The sequence below is a fragment of the Trachurus trachurus genome (assembly GCF_905171665.1).
Source record: "Trachurus trachurus genome assembly, chromosome: 6".
Lineage (NCBI taxonomy): Eukaryota > Metazoa > Chordata > Actinopteri > Carangiformes > Carangidae > Trachurus > Trachurus trachurus.
Genome location: NC_139897.1, coordinates 15,857,496 through 15,879,089, shown reverse-complemented (window position 1 = coordinate 15,879,089; position 21,594 = coordinate 15,857,496). Strand labels below are relative to the sequence as shown.

General features: G+C 42.8%; 1 protein-coding gene across 1 annotated transcript; it reads right to left on the bottom strand.

Moving 5' to 3' along the window:
* Positions 1–1,938: 1,938 nt before the first annotated feature.
* On the bottom strand, positions 1,939–20,807 carry hgfb (hepatocyte growth factor b). Its single transcript, XM_083973092.1, has 18 exons — positions 20,621–20,807; positions 18,770–18,929; positions 18,389–18,501; positions 17,609–17,723; positions 15,801–15,949; positions 14,079–14,199; positions 12,874–12,992; positions 10,612–10,777; positions 10,387–10,514; positions 9,450–9,543; positions 8,083–8,213; positions 7,337–7,366; positions 6,512–6,617; positions 5,876–5,950; positions 5,475–5,624; positions 5,256–5,362; positions 4,083–4,225; positions 1,939–3,563 (listed from the first exon to the last, which is right to left on the bottom strand). The coding sequence occupies exons 1-18, from the start codon at positions 20,667–20,669 to the stop codon at positions 3,384–3,386; spliced, it is 2,136 nt and encodes a 711-aa protein (XP_083829218.1). The 5' UTR covers positions 20,670–20,807; the 3' UTR covers positions 1,939–3,383.
* Between the last annotated feature and the right edge of the window lie 787 nt (positions 20,808–21,594).

The following is a 21,594-nucleotide window of genomic DNA, read 5'->3' as shown; positions in this document are numbered from 1 at the left end:
TATGAAAGATATTCTTAACTAAGCCTGAAACTCAATGATCTGTAATGGCAGTCCTGTGGCTTATAAAAGCATTTCCCCGCAATAATCAGGCCCTCTCATTTCTCTGCACACTCTCCTTCACTCACACACATGTAACACACACACACATACACAGAGGGATGGAAACGCCACCAGTCGCACTTAGATCTCTGCGTGCAGTCATCAGTTAACTACAGCAGCATGAGAGAGTTCCCTGCTACTGTGTTTGAATTTCAATGGCTCAGCCAGCTAGAGATTTAGTTTGAAATTTATCAGGAAATGCCACATTTATCCATTACACCGACTTGGTGTGGGTCTGTTCGTGCACCCTTGCATCTCCGGCACAGGCTGTACTTGTCCCCACTCTGTAACGAACCGCATTACAGGTTTAAAAGAGGAAAGAGAAATGTGTCAGTGCTCTGAAAATTCACAGCTGTGATTCTGCAGAAAATGCATCTGTACCTTTTTCCCTTTAACTTCTTAATTTGTCATAGTGCAGCACTGCAAAGTCATTTTTGTCTGTGAACATTTTTGGTAACTGCTTGGATGAAATTTTAGAACATAAACAGTTGCTTTGAAATTGATTCTTAATCTTAATCTTGATCTTGACGTACTTGTTTAATTTTGGGAGCCCCTTTTAATGTGACATCATCTATCTAAAGGCTTTTCCCCTACATTTAGCTCCTGACCACGTGAGTCTGTCACATCTATCTCATTTTAAATCAAGGTGTAATCAAACCGGTTTGATTAATGAACTGGACAACAGAATGAAAGACAGCCCCTTGGAGTCATGCGTGAATGTACATTTCCTAGTGTGTTCTCTTTATAATAGACACGCACACACACACGGTGCACAAGTGCTTTTATGCCAGCATGAACAGCCCTGACACAAGCCATGTTCTCTGGATCATTAGCTTCATGTATGCTGTAGATCTCACGGTGCGCTGAGCCAGGGTCAAGTCAGCCACTCGGTCTCTGTGTGTGTATGTACATATGTGTGTGTGTGTGTGTGCAGTTGTCCTTCAGTCTGTCTTCCTGTTTATGTCTACATTTTCTGTCTTTCTGTCTATACAGCTGACCTGCAGATGAAAGCAAACTTCTTACGCTTCATCTCCCTTTGATGCTTCTACTGTATCTGTTATCACAGAATGCTCTGTTTGTGTGTCAGTGTGCGTGTGTGTGCGTGCGCGCGTATGTGTTAGTGTATACTATATTACGTGTGTGTTGCGTCAGCATCAGTGCACGGCATGTGCATAGCAACGGAAAATGTCGATCCCTGTGTATTTTCTGCTTGCTCCATAAGTTCCTTAATACAGCATCAATGGATTCAGCGTTTAATCTCCAGCTTTCAGTCCCTGCTCCTCTGCGCCCTTTACCTTCACTTACACACACACACACACACACACACACACACACACACACACACACACACACACACACACACACACACACACTTCTCATACCTATCTCTCTCTCTCTCTGTCTATTAAGCTCTGAATAGGGTGACAGCAGAATATTGCCATTCTGTTGTAGTATTTGATCAAGAACAGCAACAAGGCTCAAATGGGTGGTGGTGTGTGTAGGTGTGTGGATGAGTGTGACCATAGATGTTGGAATATGTGTGTGTGTGAGAGAGAGCGAGAGACAGAGAGAAAGAGAGAGAGAGATTAGTAAGATTAGCAAGACATCTTTATAGTCTGTGTGCTACTGTGGTGCCATCTTCTGGTGGGGAAGCACAACAACCTTGACTTAATTATACAGCAGGCAAGAGAAGCGACTGAGACTAAAACCACATTTGCATTCAGGACACTCGAACAGCGCCATCAAATAATGCGACAAAGGAGGGAGAAAAGTCAAAGATTAAAAAAACATTTATTATAGTGACAGACTTCAAACCTTTGCAAATAATTGCGGGAACGAGGTTGAACTTTACACATACTGGATAAGATGACATGACATTTATAGTGAATCTACATTTAACAGGAAACAAAGGACAGTACTGTACAACCTGGAGAGTATAGCAGCTTGCAGCTTCTTTCAATGCATATCCACATCCACATCCACACGCACGCGCACACACACACACGCACACACACACACACACACCTGTTTTCTCACTTTTACACAATGTAATATAATGTTATAATATAAAGTGATCTCTCTCATTTACACCGGTAAAAGAGGCACGCAAATTTGTTTCAAGGGCCTTTCAGTCGTCTTAGACAGACAATGCAGTTACAAAGACATCACTTCTTTTCTATGACAAAGTTTGAAGTGACAGACTTTGTGACGCTAATATCCAGAGTGGATTGGAGTTGGAGGACAGCCAAGGCCTGAGTGTGGGGAGAGGATAATTCATTCAGCTCTGGCTCAAACATGCACGAGCTCCTGCACGCACACAACACACACTCACACTCATGCACTCTCCTTCTGTGGTTGTCTTTTTGCATACAGACACCGCTGCAGAAAAACGTACAAAAACAGATGTACACACACACACACACACACCCATGATGATTTAACACAGGTCTGGAGAAATACGAGACAATGTATGGAAAGAGATTGTGTGTACACATGCATGTTACATTTTCTCCTTTTTTTTTTTTTTTTTTTACATGGGATGCCGAGCGCATCCTTATATATACAGTCAGTGTGGCATTGTGAGTATTACAATACTGAAAATGGAGTTTATTTTGGTGTTACCATTACCACACAGCTGACATCATTATGAGACAAGAAAAATGACTGAAAGCTGAAATGTAAGTAACCCATCATTTATCTGCCAAACACAACATTCATTTTCTCCTTTCACAGATCTATAAGACCCAAATCACCTTTAGAGTGTCACAAATACACTCATTAAAATACTATGTACAGTGAGGGCCACTTTATTTAAGCCCCTGGGGATGCATGGACCTTAGTAAGAGCGCCCTTAACATTGCCCTACCACTGGATAGTTTTCTAAGTGGCTCATTGATGTACTCTAAAGAGGGAGCTGCTGAACCACTGCTCTTTGGTGTTTTTAAACATTCAAGTAACGCCAGGAATCAAGAGTATTCACATGCAGACATACCACTCTGGTGGTTTTGCTACCAAGAGGACACCATGAAAATGGACAATAACATTATTTGTTTGACTTCGAGGGGGAGGTTTCTTTCACTATTAGCTGCATCAGCAGTTCATTTCCTATTTCTAAGATAAGATAAGATAGTATAAACCATCCATTCGTCTGTCCTCAGATCAGTCTCCTATTGATTGGCGGGCTCTGTAAGCAGGGACAAGTAGAAACCAGGTTTTCCCGAAGTAGTGACTTTTTTTGATTAGAATTCGTCCCCCGGTTTTGGTGTATTCTCTGTGGTGTCTGGCTAAACAGTCGCAGGGTCGGGGTAATGTTTGAAGACCTTGTAGATCCACTGCGTGTAGTAGGGCACATTGATGAAGATGCCAGGCTGATTGGCCCGAGCGCAGCCTCTGCCATGGACACTCACTCCGACAATAACCTTGATCTCTCCGTCCTGGCACACCAGAGGGCCGCCGTAATCCCTCTGCAATAGAAGAAAACAGATCACACATTTTTCCCTGCATCGGTGGTGAAGGAACGGCTGTCATCGCAGTTTACATTTCTTGACAGGGTTTAATGAAAGCAAAATGCATTTTTACGCTCTCAGTGACAGACACCACCAGTATTTGTGAATATGGACAGCTCTCTTCCAAAGCTAGAAAAACACAAACCAAAGCTTTAATTGCTGATGAAATTTAGTGCAACAGTCTCCAGCTGCTCCATTTACAACGGACTGAATACTAAACCTACAGATTCAGAGACATTTGTTTGAGATTAAATCAAACTGGGCTTTGAAAGCGCGATGTAGAACCGAGGCGTTAATATCCTCATAAATTCACACTGGGAACAATTACTTTATCCAAAGGTCTAAAGGCTGGTTCTTGTTTACCAACAAGGACTGAATACGCCATATGAATTCAACAGTAGATTTTCCTTCTCATCACCAAAGCAGTTCCCTGATAAAAACACCTCGCTGGGAAAATGATAACAAGTTACAGTTTACCTCACACACTCCCTCGTTCCTCTTGCCTCCTGCACAGATCTTGTTGTTGGTGATGTGGAAGTTTCCTCTGTGCATCTCTCTACACCTTGTGTTGCTCACGATCGGCAAGTCGACTGCCTTTAGTACGTCATCATGACCAGTACCTGATAGAAAGTAAAGGTAAAAAAGGTATACACTTATTGGTTCTGTCCGGCTGCCTATGTGTTACAGAACTCCAATCTACAATCAATCTACAATCAACAATCTTGTAATGTAACATGAATATAAATAGTGTAATCCTGTTTTCAAGCACATGGTGGCACATCTGAATTATTTATACAGGAATCATGGCAACTTTTATTGAAAGTATCAGTCATTTTTGAACCACATCTTTACATCAAGCCTCACAACAAGCTGCTCTTAACCAAGGTTTAGAAACGTACAGTATATATAGATACAATAACCTATTGACAGTAGTGCTACAATACAATGTTACTCCTCCACCTTGCTAATTAGCAGCTAACGCTGATATAAAAACATGTCGCCGTCACAACGTAGTTGCCGGTCACCATAGATATATACACGTGTATATATCTATGGCCTGTCACGGCGAAGACGGCTTCCTTCTTTCTTTTTTCAGCCGAGTTTAGACTGAGAATTGTCGCCGCAGCAGTAAAGACAGGAGCAGCTCCTGTATAAGGAGTGGAGCGTGGCTCTGATTTCTGTGGAGGCACCAGAGTTGAACCAGTTAAGCACGGCTACACTCTACAAGCTTTGTATCTGAGCTCGATTGCTCTTCCTTCATCCTTCAAGTACCAGGATGTCTGAATCTGAAATTGAATCTGAATTTTGAAAACTGAATTTGAATTGTGAGAGAGTTGGATTTTCAGTGAGGATCAAATTTCATTGGATTTCAATTTCAAATTATACTATTCAGATACAGTTTTTCAATGCAATGATTCAAATTAAACAATACAATTTCAAATTATGTGATTCAAATTCAAATTTTCAATTCAATTATTCAAGTTCAGCAATTCAAATTCAAATATGAATGATTCAAATTCAGTTTCTGGTGGCACAAATTTCTGCCCATAACCTTGCATCATTTTTAAACAAAAATGAAATAGATGAATAATTCTGCAGGACAAATGCAATGTTTTGCAAATGTAAAGAGTAGATTAACAACATCGCTACCTTTGGTCTCGCCCCATCCATACATTGTACACATCCTTCCTTCTGGGATGGCGCACCCAGCCACAGGCAGCTGAATCGTATGGACATTGTCTGCAGGAAGGGCAGGCCTGGACACATTTTTTTTTTAACACAGAAAATACAAAGCACGATCAATATCAAATACACACACACACAGATATATATCGATATATCTTTGAGATGATTTTTCCAGGCACTCACTTGGACAGCCTTATGAGGGCTAAACTAGAGCCCTCAGGGCCACATATCACATGAGCTATGCTGACTTCCTGTCTCTTGGACCAGTCAGGAGCACCATCTCGAATATCAGAGACTCCCAGCCACACCTGATACTCGCTGAGGTCTGGAACACTGGAGAGGCAGAAGAAGACAGACGTAATGCTTTATAAAATATCCCACATTTATTAGTCTCCACTGAGCAGCTCGCTCAAACTGATCAGGGCACACAGTAGCAAATGAAAAGAGTCAGTTATGCTTCGACATAGAGAGACGGCATATGGGCTGAGCAAATAAATCCTGAGATGAATACACTGAGGAATGTGCCGACAGTTCAAGGTTCACGCAAAAGGAAAGAGTTTATATTTACAGATGATGAGCATTACCATGAGGAGAAGCACTGCCTGTCGGTGAGCACCCACTCCTCACGTATCAGTGAACCTCCACACCAGTGCATCGACCTGGACGGAGCACAGAACACAAACGGCACATTAATGACTCATCTAAGACATCAGCAACAGCTGGGTATGAGCTAATGCTGTCATTTTTGCATTGGATATCCAAGATGGCGTGTATATAATATAATAATATAATAAGAGAATTCAGGCTTAAAGGACTGTTTAATTGTGTCCTACTGTACAGAGAGGAAGAAATAGGTTTAAATATTTATACATTTGATACTGTGAATGTTGGCTTTGCAGGACTCTGCCTTCACTTAAACAATGGGTTTCCTTTACAGTTGAGGTGAGTTCTGTTTCTCTGTTGAAGCTACTGGTGGATTATAAATGTATGACATGGAGGCTTCTCAAGTCATACAAAATTCCCTGTTCAAAATGTTGGCATGCATGTGGTTGCTGAGTGTAGCGGGACGGCCTGTGAAACAGCATTAGAGAGCTTCAAAAACAAAAAGAAAGAACAGTTCCACTAAATTTTTTATGAATTCGAGGCCCGTCTGGGCAGGATGGCCTCCTGTTCTTCTTCAGTGGTAGAAGATGTGTGGAATATTAAATGCACCGCTGTACCCTTTCTGTATGCTGACCATCCAGCTGCCGTCTGATATGTTCACTGGACCTCCTCCCACTATCCTGGTTCTCTTATGAACAAAACAGCCCACAGCGGACAGCTCACCTGGAAGCAGGAGCACACATTTATTTAACACCTCGTGTCATGTAATATATATATAATTGAGGACATAAATATGCATTAAGAGATATACTGTTGTTAATGGTGAAATGTTTACACAGTTTTGACATGAGAGGCACTTGAGCTGCCTAATGATCCACTATAATCATCATTATATATATAAGATATATATAGAGTTATGCTGATGAGGCCATTAGTTAATGTAATTATTGACTGTGTTCACATAACACATGAGTGTAATTTAAACTCTGCATGTCAAGAGACTGAGGTTCATCCTCTCTGCTCTTGAATTATATTAAATGGAGATGAATGAGTCACACGTAGACCAACTTATACACACACACACACACACACACACACACACACACACACACACACACACACACACACACACACACACACACACACACACACACACACACACACACACACACACACACACACACACACACACACACACACACACACACACGCACACACACGCACACACACATATAGAAACAGATGCTACCATGACAACATAATGTCCTGCATCATGTACCATAATAGCTGCACATAAGAAGGACTCCATCAGGTTGTGGAAACATCACCACTTGCCTTGGAGGCTATCAAATACAGATCAGCAGCTGAGCCACTACACACACACACACACACACACGGACAGACAGGCAGAGCGAGACAGACGAGCTGACAGAGACACTCACCCAGTGGAATGGTGTTCTGTGAAGCATCACCTGCAGGGAGGAGAGGAGACAAATGAGTATTAACCGATACAAGATAAGAGGCCACCTCACACAGGAGTGTAAATTTCACTGTGACAGTACAGCCACAGCCACAGCCACCAGGGCCCTTGTATTTGTCTCTCCTGTCACAGTCTGCTTTTTCTTGTGTCCAGAACCTGAAGTGCTTTCATTGAATATAACAAGCCTTGTGTGGCTGCAAGTTTGTAGAAATGTAACATTAATATTAACCATTTTCAAGTACCAATTAAAACAACAAATCGGATATGCGTAGTATAAGTAACAGATGCTAAATCATTGATACAGTAGCATATAGAAGCCAGAAGCACCGCAGGTAGCAACTAGTTTTCATGTAAACACTAACATAACATACTAACATATAAACAGAGACAGATGATGCCTCTTGGGTGCATGTGGGAATCATTAGAAAGAACCCTCCTCTGTCTCCCTGATGACTTGTGAATCTCCTCTGACACACACTGACCTGCGAGTGTAGACAGATCTACACACTGCGAATAATGTGCATGTGTGTGTAAGTGAGATGGACAGCCAGACGGAGTGCAAACAAATCTACACTACGCTCCATATTATATCCAGAGGTATAGTAAACTTTGAATTTCACACAGTCTCACCGATTGTTTCCCCTGACAGTGTGTCTGTCTGTGCGATTGTGTACACCTGTGAGGATAATTATGCATGCGCACACTCACATGGTTTCACAGAGCAGTAATCCCAGGGTATGGCAGAGTTGTTGGTGTAACACCAGAGACCATGTTTGTCTTTGTCAGGGTTTCTGCAGTAGTTTCGCTCCTGGCCGGCCAACAGCATGCCCCTCTCGCCACTGGACAAACACAACAGATCCAATGACTTATCTTTCATCAACGTTCAGTAAGCCTTGAAGACGCTTTTAAAACAAACAGATGACTTTTTCCCCTTGTTAAGCAGATAATGTGGTTGTTGATGAAAGTAAAAAAAAAAGAAGATTTGCCAGTGATTTATAACTATTAGTAAAAAGCTGAACAAATTTAGCCGGATAGGATCTGGGAAGTCAAACTACACAGCTGTGTTGGCTCTCTCCCTCCGGACAAGATAAGGAGGTGATCTGCAAAGGAATTACTCACTGAGACAGTATGCACCCACCTACAGACACATACCTAATGCATGCTCGTGTAGACATATCCCACACTTGAGGGTATTTTCATATGAGTTTTACAACCACAGAGAGAATTCGTGGTCGGACTCCTCGACTGAAAAGGTGGGAGATTGTGAAAGAAAATAGGACACACAAGAGGTGAGGGTGCACCACAGTTAAGCAATCTAGACTTTCAAATCTGAGTTTGTGTGTGTTGCATTCATAGCAGTTAGCATAACAGCCAGCTCTCAGTCTGACTCCCTAACCCTGACTTTTGACTCTGGGCAGGAGCCAAGCGGTGGAGCCGATTTAGCTTTGAGGTGTTCATACAAAGGAGGGGTTTGAGGTCAAAGGTGGGGACTGAAGTGTATATCCCCCAGCCAAGTTATCACTCTCAAGTCATTCCTGCTGAGTTAGGTCATCTTCAGGGAAACACTTCTCCAGCCATTGGGAGAGTCTAGTCACGGCACCCGCAGGAGCTGTTTTCTCCTCTGAGAATCAAGAGGCCTGACTTGATCTGCTAACAACAATAAGACTTAACTAGAGGTCAATATTAGGGCACCTCCCCACACTAACCAGCACGGATCAGGTTCGCACACATGGTTCTTGAAAACACAAATGCATTCTCTTGCACACAGTCATGATGAGCAGGCCTGTATCACAGAAAGTTAACTCTCTCCTGTTGAAACCCATAAAATTTGCATGCTTTCTGCTCATTATCAGTAGTTTTTCCTTTGATCCCACTGAGCTCTTTAAAAAAGACTCTATGCTTTGATAAACTCTGGTGGGATGCATATGTACAAGAACTTTGTGACATCTTGATCTCTATTTTTAGGCAGGCACATTTGTCTGAAGTTTGTTGATGGTGCACGTCTGTTTTGCACATCATAGTGGAGTTTGGGAAAGTTATTAGGATAAAACGTAACACAGATCCAGTGGGCCGACCTGTTGCTGTGGTCCGTCCAGGGAGTGCAGGGTAGGTTTGATCTCGTCCTTGACTGTTCTCCTTGGTAAGTCTCTCCTAAGCCGTCATAGCAGTCTGGATTTGGACCAAAAAAAGAAAGAAAATTAAAACGTTTGTATAAAGAAACAACAGATTTTGAACAAAGGACTCAAGGTTTCTGAGCTTCTAAACGTGCATCACCACAATTGTCTTTGTGCGTTTCTCTTTTTGCCATACAGTATTGTTTTATTACAAAAAAACAAAACACAATCAGACTGATCAGTCGCAAGCAGAACAATCCAAACAACCTATTATGGTTGTCATTGGATCTAGGGCTGAGAAACACAAAGGAGCCATCCACGATGATATCTTAGAAAAACATGGGTCATAAATACTGGAGGTTTTTGAAGCTGTCTGTCATCCTGCATCTCTTTTCTATATGGGAACATATTCAACCCTCCAGGGCAGACCACAACACAGCCTCAGAGAGGTTTTATAATCCCAATGCAAGGCCACACAATCTCAAAGAAATACCCCTCAGATCCCTTGGGAAATTTGAATTTGTGTACTCAGCCATAGATCTACATCTTTTACTTCCAAATCACTTGCTACCCCAGAAAGAATCCCATGCAGCACTAATCCGTCCACTCCATCTTTCACTGTCCGGTGAGACCTGACGATCCTGAGCGGCTGTCAGAGTTCGTTTTTGTGAGGCGTGGTGGTCAGTCCTTCCCACAGTCCTATAGGGCTACGCTTTTCCACTGGGACGGAGTGAACATGGTTACAAAATGATACTGTACGTGTGGTTACAGGGTCTCATGTGAACTCCACGGTCCACGAAATATGAAAATGCCAAATATTTCTCTGCTTCCGATGTGCCGGAATGTCAGCTTTTCTCTCGCTGTTATGGGTGTTAGCTAAAGCCGTTGAGTTTCTCACCGCTGACAGGCTGGGTGCCGCACTGAGGAATGTTGGTGCAGAACATCGTGCGTACTCTTGGGTCCGTAGTGAAGCACCAAGGGGATTCTTGGCCATCTGGATTTCGACAGTAGTTTTCTCTCAGGTCCCTGGAAAACAGAGACAAAGTTATCCTCTAGTATGCTTGAATAAGTGCATGCAGGTGGGTGAGTGAGTGGATGGTTGTCTTATGTGAGTGTGACTCACTTGCAGAGGTAGGCTTGAGGTAAGAATGTGTGGTTATGGGGATACTGGGAGTCCCAGCGTTGGCAGGTGAGTCCGGTCGGCGTCATGTCCACTGTCCCCCTATAACCTTCCCCTCTGCCCTGATAACACTCGGTTGTTTCAATGATATTACTTTTGGAAGACGTTTCTGTGAAAGAGGCAAATACAGTATATCAAGGCGTAGGTTAGGTTGGCGAAGGAACATATCTCTTCATCCTTTTCCAATGACCTAAGCAGTTATAGTCTGGTGTTTTGGTGTTATAATTTGAGATATTCTTTGAATGTGAAAGAAAAGTGTATGTGTGAGTCATTTTGAGAAACCCTTACAGTGGAAACAGTCCTACAAACACTAAACAACGGCATGTTTCCTACAGCATTTACAAAACAGAACAGAACATCACACTAAACAACACTGGGGCCCTTTCAAAGTATAAAAAGAAATCCAAATCCTTCAAATATAGTAAGGCTTAGTTGTTTATCCTGCAACTTGTACAAAAAATGGCAAAGGAATAGTTAAAACTGATTTGTGGAAAACAATGTGTGTGAACTTTACTTAGAGAGTTGGGAGTGAACTTCATGAGAGCGAGACAAACTTCAGATGACCTGTTGCATGGCAATGAAACCTTCATGAACTACATAGTAGATTTCTAAAAAAAAAAACACACATGGCACACCATAGACTTTTAATTATTATTTCTCTCAAGTCCCACTTCCAACTGTAACAATCAAACAATGCAGGATTGCCTGACAGAACCAAATGATTCAAACAGTTACAGACAATTTGTTCCGATCAGGACTGACGGCCAAACCAGTCGGCCCAAATATTCCAACTCCAAGCCCTCCAGTGTTGACATGAGAGTTGTGAATTCTTCCCTTTATCGGATTCAAATCAGATTGTTGTAGTACATGTATAAACAGTTATAGTTATAAAGAATAATGAATTGTGGGGTGATTTAGCACTCAGGAAACATTCAGTGAGACAGTGCCTTTGACATGATGAACAGCCAATGTCTTGGCCACCTGCTTTACTCAGAGTAGCTCCCTCTACGGGGTTAGAAGCCGTACAGTTTAATGAGGCTAATATGGCCAACATTGGAAAAACAAGGCAGGAAATCTTATCTGCTCTAGTTTTCCTCACAGACAGGCAGCTCATTACACACAAGATACACAAGTTCATTAGCCTGAACAGCGTTTTATAAGTGTATCCAACAATGTGTAAAAACTGCAGATCTTCCAGACTCTGAAACAGACGTTTTCTGCCCATACAATATGTCTAAAAATAGATATGCACTAGTTGTGACAGTAAACAAAAGAGCGGGCCTTGACAAAAGAACACTTTGTCTCTCCGTCTCTTGCTCTCTTCTCTCTGCCTTGTTTTGATTAAGGCTAACTGGGTCGTAAACTTGGTCTGTTCCCAACAAACTCCCATATCACAGAGAGAGAGAGAGAGATGCAGAGTGCAGAGGCAGGGAGACGGTTTTTAGTGGGGGGAAAAAAGGCAAGGGGGGAACTGTGAATCACTGGGTCCACATGGAGGAGTGCCATCTAGTAAACATGGTGCCAGGACTGCTGATGATTCTAGCAGGCAAACAGGCCAGTCAACAGACTCAGGAGAAAGCAGCTGGAGTCCAACAATAACACAACTGCTCTGTCTGTTTTATGTTCTGGAGGACCACAGTGGCTGTCTCAGTGACTCGTCACTGATTGCAGCCTCAACTCAAAGCATAAAGTATCTGCTGGTGTAGACACACACACATACAACACACAGCCAGCTATGACACATACACATCAATCATACTGCTTGCACCAAGTGTATGAGTTGTGATGAAACTTATCTGCTACTTGTCTAGTATCTCTGTGTGTGTGTGTGTGTAACAGGAAGTTAATGTAGAGCAGTAAACGAGCCTCTCTGCAGTGTTGAACACTGTGTAAGAGCTGGCATAAAACAATAAACAGCAGGCCAGTGGTGCAGAACATAACAGAGCTAAACTTAAGGAGCCACTACGCTGTGTTTGTGTGGGTGTCTGTCTGTGTGTATTTAATACTAGCAGCCAATGAGAAGTAGAGGAGTGGTAGAAAAGGTGCAGGAAGTTGTAAATCCTGGTGCCGTCAATCACACTTCAACGCAAACAAACCCACGCACGGACAGATGTACTGTATAGACCCCCCTACTGTACTTAACATGCATGACTAATGTTAATGCATTCAGCCACGCACAACAAACAAACATGTATGTACGCTCACCACAAACTTTGATGTTGCAGTACTCCCAGGGTGTGTTTGGGTCTGTGGTAAAGCACCAGGGTCTGTGACGTCCATCTGGGTTCCTACAGTAGTTGTCATCCAAGCCCTTGTCAGGATACCTAACACAAAACATGCAGCATAATCCAACCTCAGTGTGTATTTATACACGAGTGAAAAGCACGGCAGAGAAAAAAATCACATAGTTGCACGACCCACAGCGCAAGTTCCTGACTTGAAGTTAAGTAATAGTGGCATAAAACACTAATTGTCACATCATTCTTAAAAGCCCAGAGGTACCTGAGAAGAGAATCATGTTTCCATTTTCCTACTGAATACTTATGAGAGGAGGTAGAGGTGGGGAAGACAATTCACCGCATTGCACGCAACTGAAGCATTAATAACTGGAATGGTGCAAAGACTCCATCTGTGAATCTGTTCAGAGCTCAGGGGAGCGAGGCAGATAATAAGCTGCACCACTGCAGGTGTTGTACAGTAAGTCATCCCCAAGTCCCACATCCCCTCCAGGCCTACAGCCTCCAGGCGTGCAGCAGTATCAGGCCGTGGTGGGACCCTCTCATTACATTAGTGCTATGAGCAGTCTGGGACCTCGTTTACACAAACACCGGGATGATTAAGGATGTGTTAACGAGTCCCCGCTAATCCAGACCACCTGCCATCCAACTAGCTGGAACACTCCCTTGACACAGACGCACACCTCCGGAGTTCACACACACACACACACACACACACACCTAAACAAAGAGTGTGTGAGGAATATTAATATAGACTAAAATGTATGGCCTCACTAAAGTAGGTATAAGCTTATCTCATGGCTGGAGCCTGCTTTATAATCTACTGAGAGCTTAGAGGAATTTGGGCCAATTAAGTCAGGATGAAGAGTTTTCCCAGCATGCTGTTAAAAACATGAAATTATACACTGGATTCTGATAGCATTCCTTCAGGGAAAAGACCGACTCCATCCAAATCACTTCATCTCCCGAGTTAGTGCACCAAAACCACATGAAATGATTATTTGAGCCTATTGTTATATAAAACATTTTGCTATTACATTTTATATTTCCAAGGTTGTTATGTGAGATGGAGCATGCACCATTTAGCGTAAGGCAGAGTAATGCAGACGTATGTGCCTGTACAAATATGTGTGTGTGTGTGTGTGTGTGTGTGTGTTTGTGTGTATGTGTTACCTCTTCAGGTGGTACAGGTGTTTGTGTGGTTCTTCGAGGTCCCAGCGCTGACATTCCTTTCCACTCTCTGTGTGGTCCATGGGTCCTCTGTAATCTTCCCCATTACAGTTCATACACTCCACTATGGAGCAATGACACAAACAGACGTACACACACACACACACACACACACACACACACACACACACACACACACACACACACACACACACACACAGAGAGCAGACCTTTTAGAGAAACTACAGCATGACTCAAACTATCAGCAGTAACAGTTTTGCTTTCACAACGATACAGTTACAGTGAAGAATAAAAATAAATCATGTTTCATGTTTGAGTCTTTTAGTCATAGGTTGACTAAACAACACACTCTAACAAAGAGCATCATCCACTGCATCCACACAAGAATCATGTCCTTCTGCCCCGATATAGTGTAGTTATACAACATTTTCCAATAAACCCATTCATAAATACTTAGATCTCCCGTAAGTGCAGATATTATAAACACATGCACTTAAAATATGGAGGTACATACACTGTACTATAACAAAGGTGAAGCTCTCTTTGATGCCAAGAAGACACCATTGGGTACATGGTAAGTAGAACATACTGTCTAGCGTAAACAACAGAGAGCATGTCGATTAGAAACAGATGCTTATGAGTCCAGTGCTGTCATGACAGAGCACATTTAATACCACTGGCTGCATGTGCGTGTGTGCTTGCGCAAGCCATGTTTGCGTGTCTGTGTGTATGTTTCCTATTAGGACTGGCTAATTTCTAGTGGAACCCCTCCAGTCATTTTGTTCTGAGCGAACACAGGTTTTCTATCACAATAAAAAGTCATTATCTCTGTTGTTCAACTTGTGATAACCCAGTGGGACACCATATGTGAGCCGGAGAACAAGAAGGATTCCCGCCCGGTCTTATCGAACCGCAGCCTGGTTCCTCATTAACATGATCCAGTGTCATACATGTAGAGGAAACAGCCCCTCTGACAGCATGAGTCCACTGGGATTAGATAACAGGGGTCATTATCATCCTTTTCTTCGGGGAGACATCACTTTCTGACAGTAATATTGTGTGATATAACGTAGAGGCTGAAACACCGGTGGGAAAATGCGTTTCTCTCATCACAACCCGATAAATATCAGAGTTTTGTTCATACAGACGCTTAGCTCGAACTCAAAGGTTTCCCCCTATGTATACGGTACCACGGGGACAAGAAAGAGGGAACTTTTTACGTATGAGAGACGACAAAGGGATTAATATCCTCTTACATTCCAACACCAGGCTCTTTAGGTTCGAACAATTTGCAAAACCTGAACCTGATGGAACCAGAAAGGACAGCATAAACTGAACCACACACCTGGAAACAGCTGCAGCTGGCCTCAGTAAATAAAGAAAACCCGTGCACATATAGACACACACACACACACACAGCTGTAGAGTGGAGCACAGTGAGAACCAGCGATGCTTAGTCCAAGGCACTATGTGATTGCCTAATTTGCTGCAGCTCATTTCAGACTATCAAGCCTGAATTGGTGAGGCAATTTGCAATGTGGAATGGACATTATCTTAAGATGAATGTCTGCTCGGATATATGCAGACATAGTTTGTGTGTATGGTGTGTGTGTGTGTGTGTGTGTGTGTGTGTGTGTGTGTGTGTGTGTGTGTGTGTGTGTGTGTGTGTGTGTGTGTGTGTGTGTGTGTGTGTGTGTAGCCTACCCTGTGAACACTGTGGTATGCCACACTCCTGGTGTCTGAGGTGTGGCCTGGGGTCAGTGGTAAAACACCACGGGCCAACGGTGGAGTTGTCTGGGTTACGGCAGTAGTTTTCTCGGAGGTCCTTCTTCCTGAACCTCTTAGACATGAATCTGTCAGAAGCAGAGCTGCAGTTACACAAACAGACACACATGTACCGAGACCGGTTGCCAAATATTTCAGCTAGCATGCGGAGCAACCTCTTTTTGAAAAAACACCCAAGGCCACAGTTTCTGCATGTCCTTTTTTTTTTTCCTACCTAATTTTGTAACACTGTCAGAATGACAAATCCTGCTGCTTAACTCTGATGTCTGAAACATGCCAGTAAACATGACCACTGGAAATTAACAAGTGCAAAAGTAATTGATGTCAGTGCTAGTGACACAACCACACAATGTTTTTAATGGGAGAAAAACACATTAATATCGGGGGGAAATGTTAGTTTTCCGTGAGGCGGATTCTGAACGTAGCGTAAACACACTGACAAATGACTCACATCTTCTACATCAGGCAAACACATGGCCGTAGTCACCGGTTGTGATGATGGACATAGTGTAATCTTTGATGCAAGCTGTGTTTTTCCACATGACGATGAAAAGATTAGGTTGTGTAGTGTTTCAGTGGAGTGGGTAATGACAGGGACAGGAATGATATGGCCTTTGCAGGGCAATCACAAAAGGGGAGAAACCTTTTACTGATAAAAATGCAATTTGTTCTTGTGTTTCTCTCTATGTGTGTGTGTGTGTGTGTGTGAGACAGGGAGAGAGCGTTTCCCATGCCTGTAAGCCGACTGATAAAACAAACAAAGCGTCTGGCTTTAATTACCTGATCTATAGACATTAACAGTGGTCTGATAAAGCAGGTTCACTGGTGGTACAAACATACACTGCCCCCTTTGATTCATCTGCTGCAGTGACAACTAACTACAAAGCCTTTCAAAAGCATTTAATACCTCTGTGAAGAGGGGAGTGCGCACAGAGGGAGAAAGCATGAGATTCAAAGATAATAAACATCTAAGATGAGGTGTGCGCGTTGTGTTTACGCTTCTCTAATAGTTATAAATATCTGGAACAAGATAAACCTTGTCCTTCTTTTTTTACTGCTATTTTCTCCTCAACTGTTGTTTTCCAACATTTTTCTCCTTTGACACAAAATATTGCAGTACAAACACAGCCGCAAGTCAAGTAAAGGAGGAAAGGAAAAAAACAGTCATTGGTGTCATCGTTGTATTTGAGAAACCATGAACGGAATCTTTTACTCTCAATAGGCGGTATCTAGTCGTAGTAGACTTTATATATAAATACTTTCACTTCATGATTCATAATCCTATAGAAAACTGCTGGCTTGCTTTACTTGTTTTCATGTTCCACTAAGTCCATTATTTTCTACTGGGATCTACTGTATCAGAAAGTGTGTCCACCAGTTGAAAAATGAGCATTTAGCTGGTGGATGTCCCTAAAGGTTGACCACAGGCTGTATATTAGATATGATGCTAATCCCAGTAAAACACACACATGCACATATGCCTTGATAAACAGGAGCGTCACAGCAGGAAATGATCTGTGACTGTGTAAAGCCTCACAGTGATGTCAGTTCTGATGAATGACTGCTCCCTGGAGCCTAATCACCCCTTAATATATCATACTCATACACATACAAACACTTACAGACTGGCCTCTGGCTAGTAGCTAATTGCATGGCTAACTGGCCAACACTAACAGTTAAGAGGCAGCTTTAAAGCTTTTTAATTTGACACTGGTGGGGAATCTTACTTGTGTTCATGAGGAATGGGAGAGGCCCAGGCCTGGCACAGGATCCCACTCACTGTCACCGACCTCCTCCCCCTGTAGCTCTGACCTGTGCCCACAATGCACTCCCTCACGTAGTCTGAAAGACAGGCAGGAAGAGCGAGGATGAGGAAAGATACAGAGCGGAGAGACAAAAAAAAAAAAAAAACGACGGTACAAGAGCATGAGTGGGTGTGATGAGCCAACAACCTGAGAGCATTTGTTTTGTACAGAGCCAGCGTGGATGATGGAGAAAACAGACAGAAGGAGATGTTCAGCTATAATACTGAGCTTAACAAGGACGTGACGGTGCCAAAAGCCAAATCTGTTTTTCTAATCTTCTGCAAAACATTTGGATCAAGTGAAATAGGCTACACAGCTTGTGTGTTCAGTCTTGTGGTCAGTCCAGAGTCAAGTTGGGCGGGGGTTTCCATCGTTTACACAAACACAGCTTAATGACAGAAAATGAACCATAATGTGCTGCGACACCATAAACATGACGATGGTCCTTGCCCTTCCTCAGCTTCCTCTTGAACACCACCACCAGTACAAAGCCAAATCTCTCTGGAGAAAATTGATTTTTTTTCCCTTTCTTTTAGTTAAAAAACTCTCTGATATATTCTAAATCAACCCAGAGTAAAACTGTATATATCTGAAGCAGTGTTGCTGATAAGGAGTTTCTCTGACGGACAGATGCGACGACAGGGTGAGCTGCTGTTTTCGGTATCAGCTGGCAGAGAGACAAGGTGGAACAATAGGGGTCACCTTTCTTTTGATAGAGTTGGTAGTTGAAGTCCTGTTGGCTCTGAACTCCTGGTGAGTTCCTGTCAAATGACAGCCACTGGCATTTCCTGTTTTTATCATCATAGAGGAATGCTCTGGAGAATAAGGAGGAAAGGAAAGGAGGCAGAGAGAGCAGGGAAGAGTGAAATAGTCAGTTTCTTTGAGCAGAAGAATACAACACAGGGCAATTAAAACACGTGAGTGCGCAAAACACTTAGGATGCCTGCCGGACCAGACGGACAACAATAGACTGCACGAAAAACATAGTTTAGGCACTTGAGGAACTGCCACTTTACTCTTGACAGCTAGGATTGTCAGTCAAAGCTGCGAAGGTAACAAGATGACATGATGGGAGTGACATACCTGCATGTGAAGGGAAGCCTTTTGTTGCGGCTGCAGGATCTGGCACACCTGACTATGTTGAGCTTCCTGGTTTTGGTGGGGTGGGAGGCATCAGGGGACACGGCAACCAGTCGGACACCATCGGTCTTCTGGTAGTCCTGGAGCGCATTTCGTCTGCCCTCTGATACACAGTTACATAACATGGCCATTCAGCAGTGTTAATGTGACTTTTTATATGTCCATTTACCCACGCATAATGTGAATTAGAGCTATGCACGTCTCAAGGCCACATTTGGCAGCAGGCACGCTGTTGTTTGCATCAAACCAGTGACACTGGACACTGTAATAACTTGACTACTCTCCCAGCATTAAGCTCATGGCTCTGATGACCATGGTGTACATACAAACCCTGTTATTACAATAGCTTGGTCTGTGGTTGTTTTTTTTAATTTATTTTCATATTCAACGTTATTAGACATTCATTCATGCACATGCACACTAGCAAACATTACTCTGTGTTCTGGGGAGGCAGAGTGGATGATCTGCTAATGAGCCCATAGCCAGACTGAGAACACTGGGCAACAGCATTACAATGTGTGAATTAGTCTGCTTCAACAGTTATTAATCTGCAGGACCTAATAGGATGCACAGTCATTTATCACTGTCTCTCTCTCTCTCTCTCTCACACACACACACACACACACACACACACACACACACGCACACACACACACACACACACACACACACACACACACACACACACACACACACACACACACAGGATGAGGGAAATCAGTGGTGTCTCTGCATGTAGCCTCAGTTGTTTGCAGGTTCTCATGAACCAGTTGAGACATTTACATTTAGAGAGAACACTCATCTCCTCTTTTCTCCTCCTCCTCCTCCTCCTCCTCCTCCTCCTCCTCCTCCTCCTCCTCCTCCTCCTCTCACCTTTTTCAACTTTGCACTTGAGTCTAAGAAGTACTCCCATCAGCACTAAAATCACTCTGCAGTATTTGTGTTTGGGTATACAGTAGCTGCCAGAAAAGATAGTCGATTATCTGAATGAACACCACACACCAAGGCTTCTGTTTCACCCTCTGTAGATGTGTTGGGTGAATAACCTGAGTGTAGGCGACTGTGGGCATCAAGTTTAGTGTGTTTCTTTTGGTCCAATCCTCAACTTGACTTGACCGGCTCGGCGGGTCTCTCTGCCTGAGTGCCGAGGAGCAATGAGCCGCGAAATCGCACTCTGTCAGGACTCCTGGGTGACTGATTCACTAATTTGATTTTAATATGGGGTCATTTTGTGGGACAGTGAGTTTTCATCTCGTCGCTTTATCATAGGATTGATTTATCTCCCGGTCTGATCACCGGTGTCTTCACGCGTCCCCTCTGCGGTGAAACGCGCGTTGCCAAGTGCTGAGATGGAAGTATCAGTATCATGACAACCAGCCTAAAAGATGATCATTTCTCCAAGGAATAACCAGTTAGTGAAATGTTGAGAAATGTTCCCATAACAGTGATAGACGAGAGTTAAAAAAATCCCTGACACTGCTAAATGGATGCGTAAATAAGAGGAAACATTACAAGGAAAGAAGAAGAAGAAAAAGAAGAAGAAAAACAGACAACACATGTAAAGACAAAATCCGGCAGAGCTGCTATGTGAATATTACAACCGATGATTAAAAAGAAAAGTTTTAAGTTATTCATGTAGCCAGTGTTTTGAGGGTGTGTGGAGCGCGGAGCGGTGCGTTCAAGACCGCAGCTCCAGTCCGGTGGAGCAGACTACAGGCAGTTAAAAAAAAAAAAAAAAAAAAAAAAAATCCGAGCAGTTGCAAATAGTTTTTTTTTTTTTTTCGCCAAACTTACCAGAGCAAGAAACGACGAAGAGTCCGAAAATGAGCTTGTAAATCCACATCGCTGCGTCACACAAAAACAACAATAACTACAGTAACAATTTCTGAGGTTGAAAAAAAAGGAAGGAATTGGAAAACACTGCTTCACTGCGCTGTCGGACCGCAACCAGGAGATGTTGCTTCCACCACTGCACAGATGATGCGTCTCCTCTCTAAGTACTTCCTCGCCTCCCCTCCCTCCCTCTCTGTGCGTGTGTATGACTTTATCTCTCCATCTCCCTTTCTTTTATCCCTCTTTCTCTCTCTGTTTGGATCTCTCCTCGTGTCCATGTTATTTAATAGCCTGGTCACATTATTGACAAAGTTTCACTGTCAGTGTTTTCTATGTCCATAACCATGATTACAAGAACATTAATGAGCAATTTGTGGTTTTGGTTCACGTCATTATATTTTCTCCCCCTGCCTCAATTTCTTCCCTTTAATAGAACATAAAAACCTTTCAAAAGTACTTTTTTTCTTTCTTTCTTTCTTTCTTTCTTTTCTTTTTTTTTTTTTTTTTTTTTTTTTTACAAGCAAAGCTATACATCCTTAGCAAAATTTACTGACTGTTTTAGTGATAGTAGAAAGAAAAAAACAGCTTGTCAAATTAAGTCTGGATATTCTTAAACTGAGATTCAGTGTTTAGCTTATATGGGGGGGAAGCATCCACTCCCTGTGCAGTACTAATTCTGGCAGAGAACCAATAGGAAAGCTTGTGTTCATAAATTAATAGTGCTATTAGATTTGAAAATCTCACAAAATACACTTGATGCCACATGGGCCTGATGATCATGTGTGATAAAGCTGCACATACTACATTTGTTTCTGTGGGGAAATATTCCTGGATTCTGTGTCCTTCCATCTCTGTCACCCTCTCAGTCATGCATCTATTTATTTATTTATTTCATTTCAGAGATCAGCAAGCAGCACAGTGTGTGGAATGAGACA

What these genes read in the sequence shown, in the direction of transcription:
- hgfb (XM_083973092.1), bottom strand. Translation starts at nt 20,669, where the DNA reads ATGTGGATTTACAAGCTCATTTTCGGACTCTTCGTCGTTTCTTGCTCT. An exon ending in CATACCACAGTGTTCACAGG is followed by an intron (nt 14,200 to 15,800) that starts GTAGGCTACACA and finishes ATTGCTCCATAG; the next exon opens with TGGAGTGTATGAACTGTAAT. An exon ending in CCTCAAGCCTACCTCTGCAA is followed by an intron (nt 10,515 to 10,611) that starts GTGAGTCACACT and finishes TCTGTTTTCCAG; the next exon opens with GGACCTGAGAGAAAACTACT.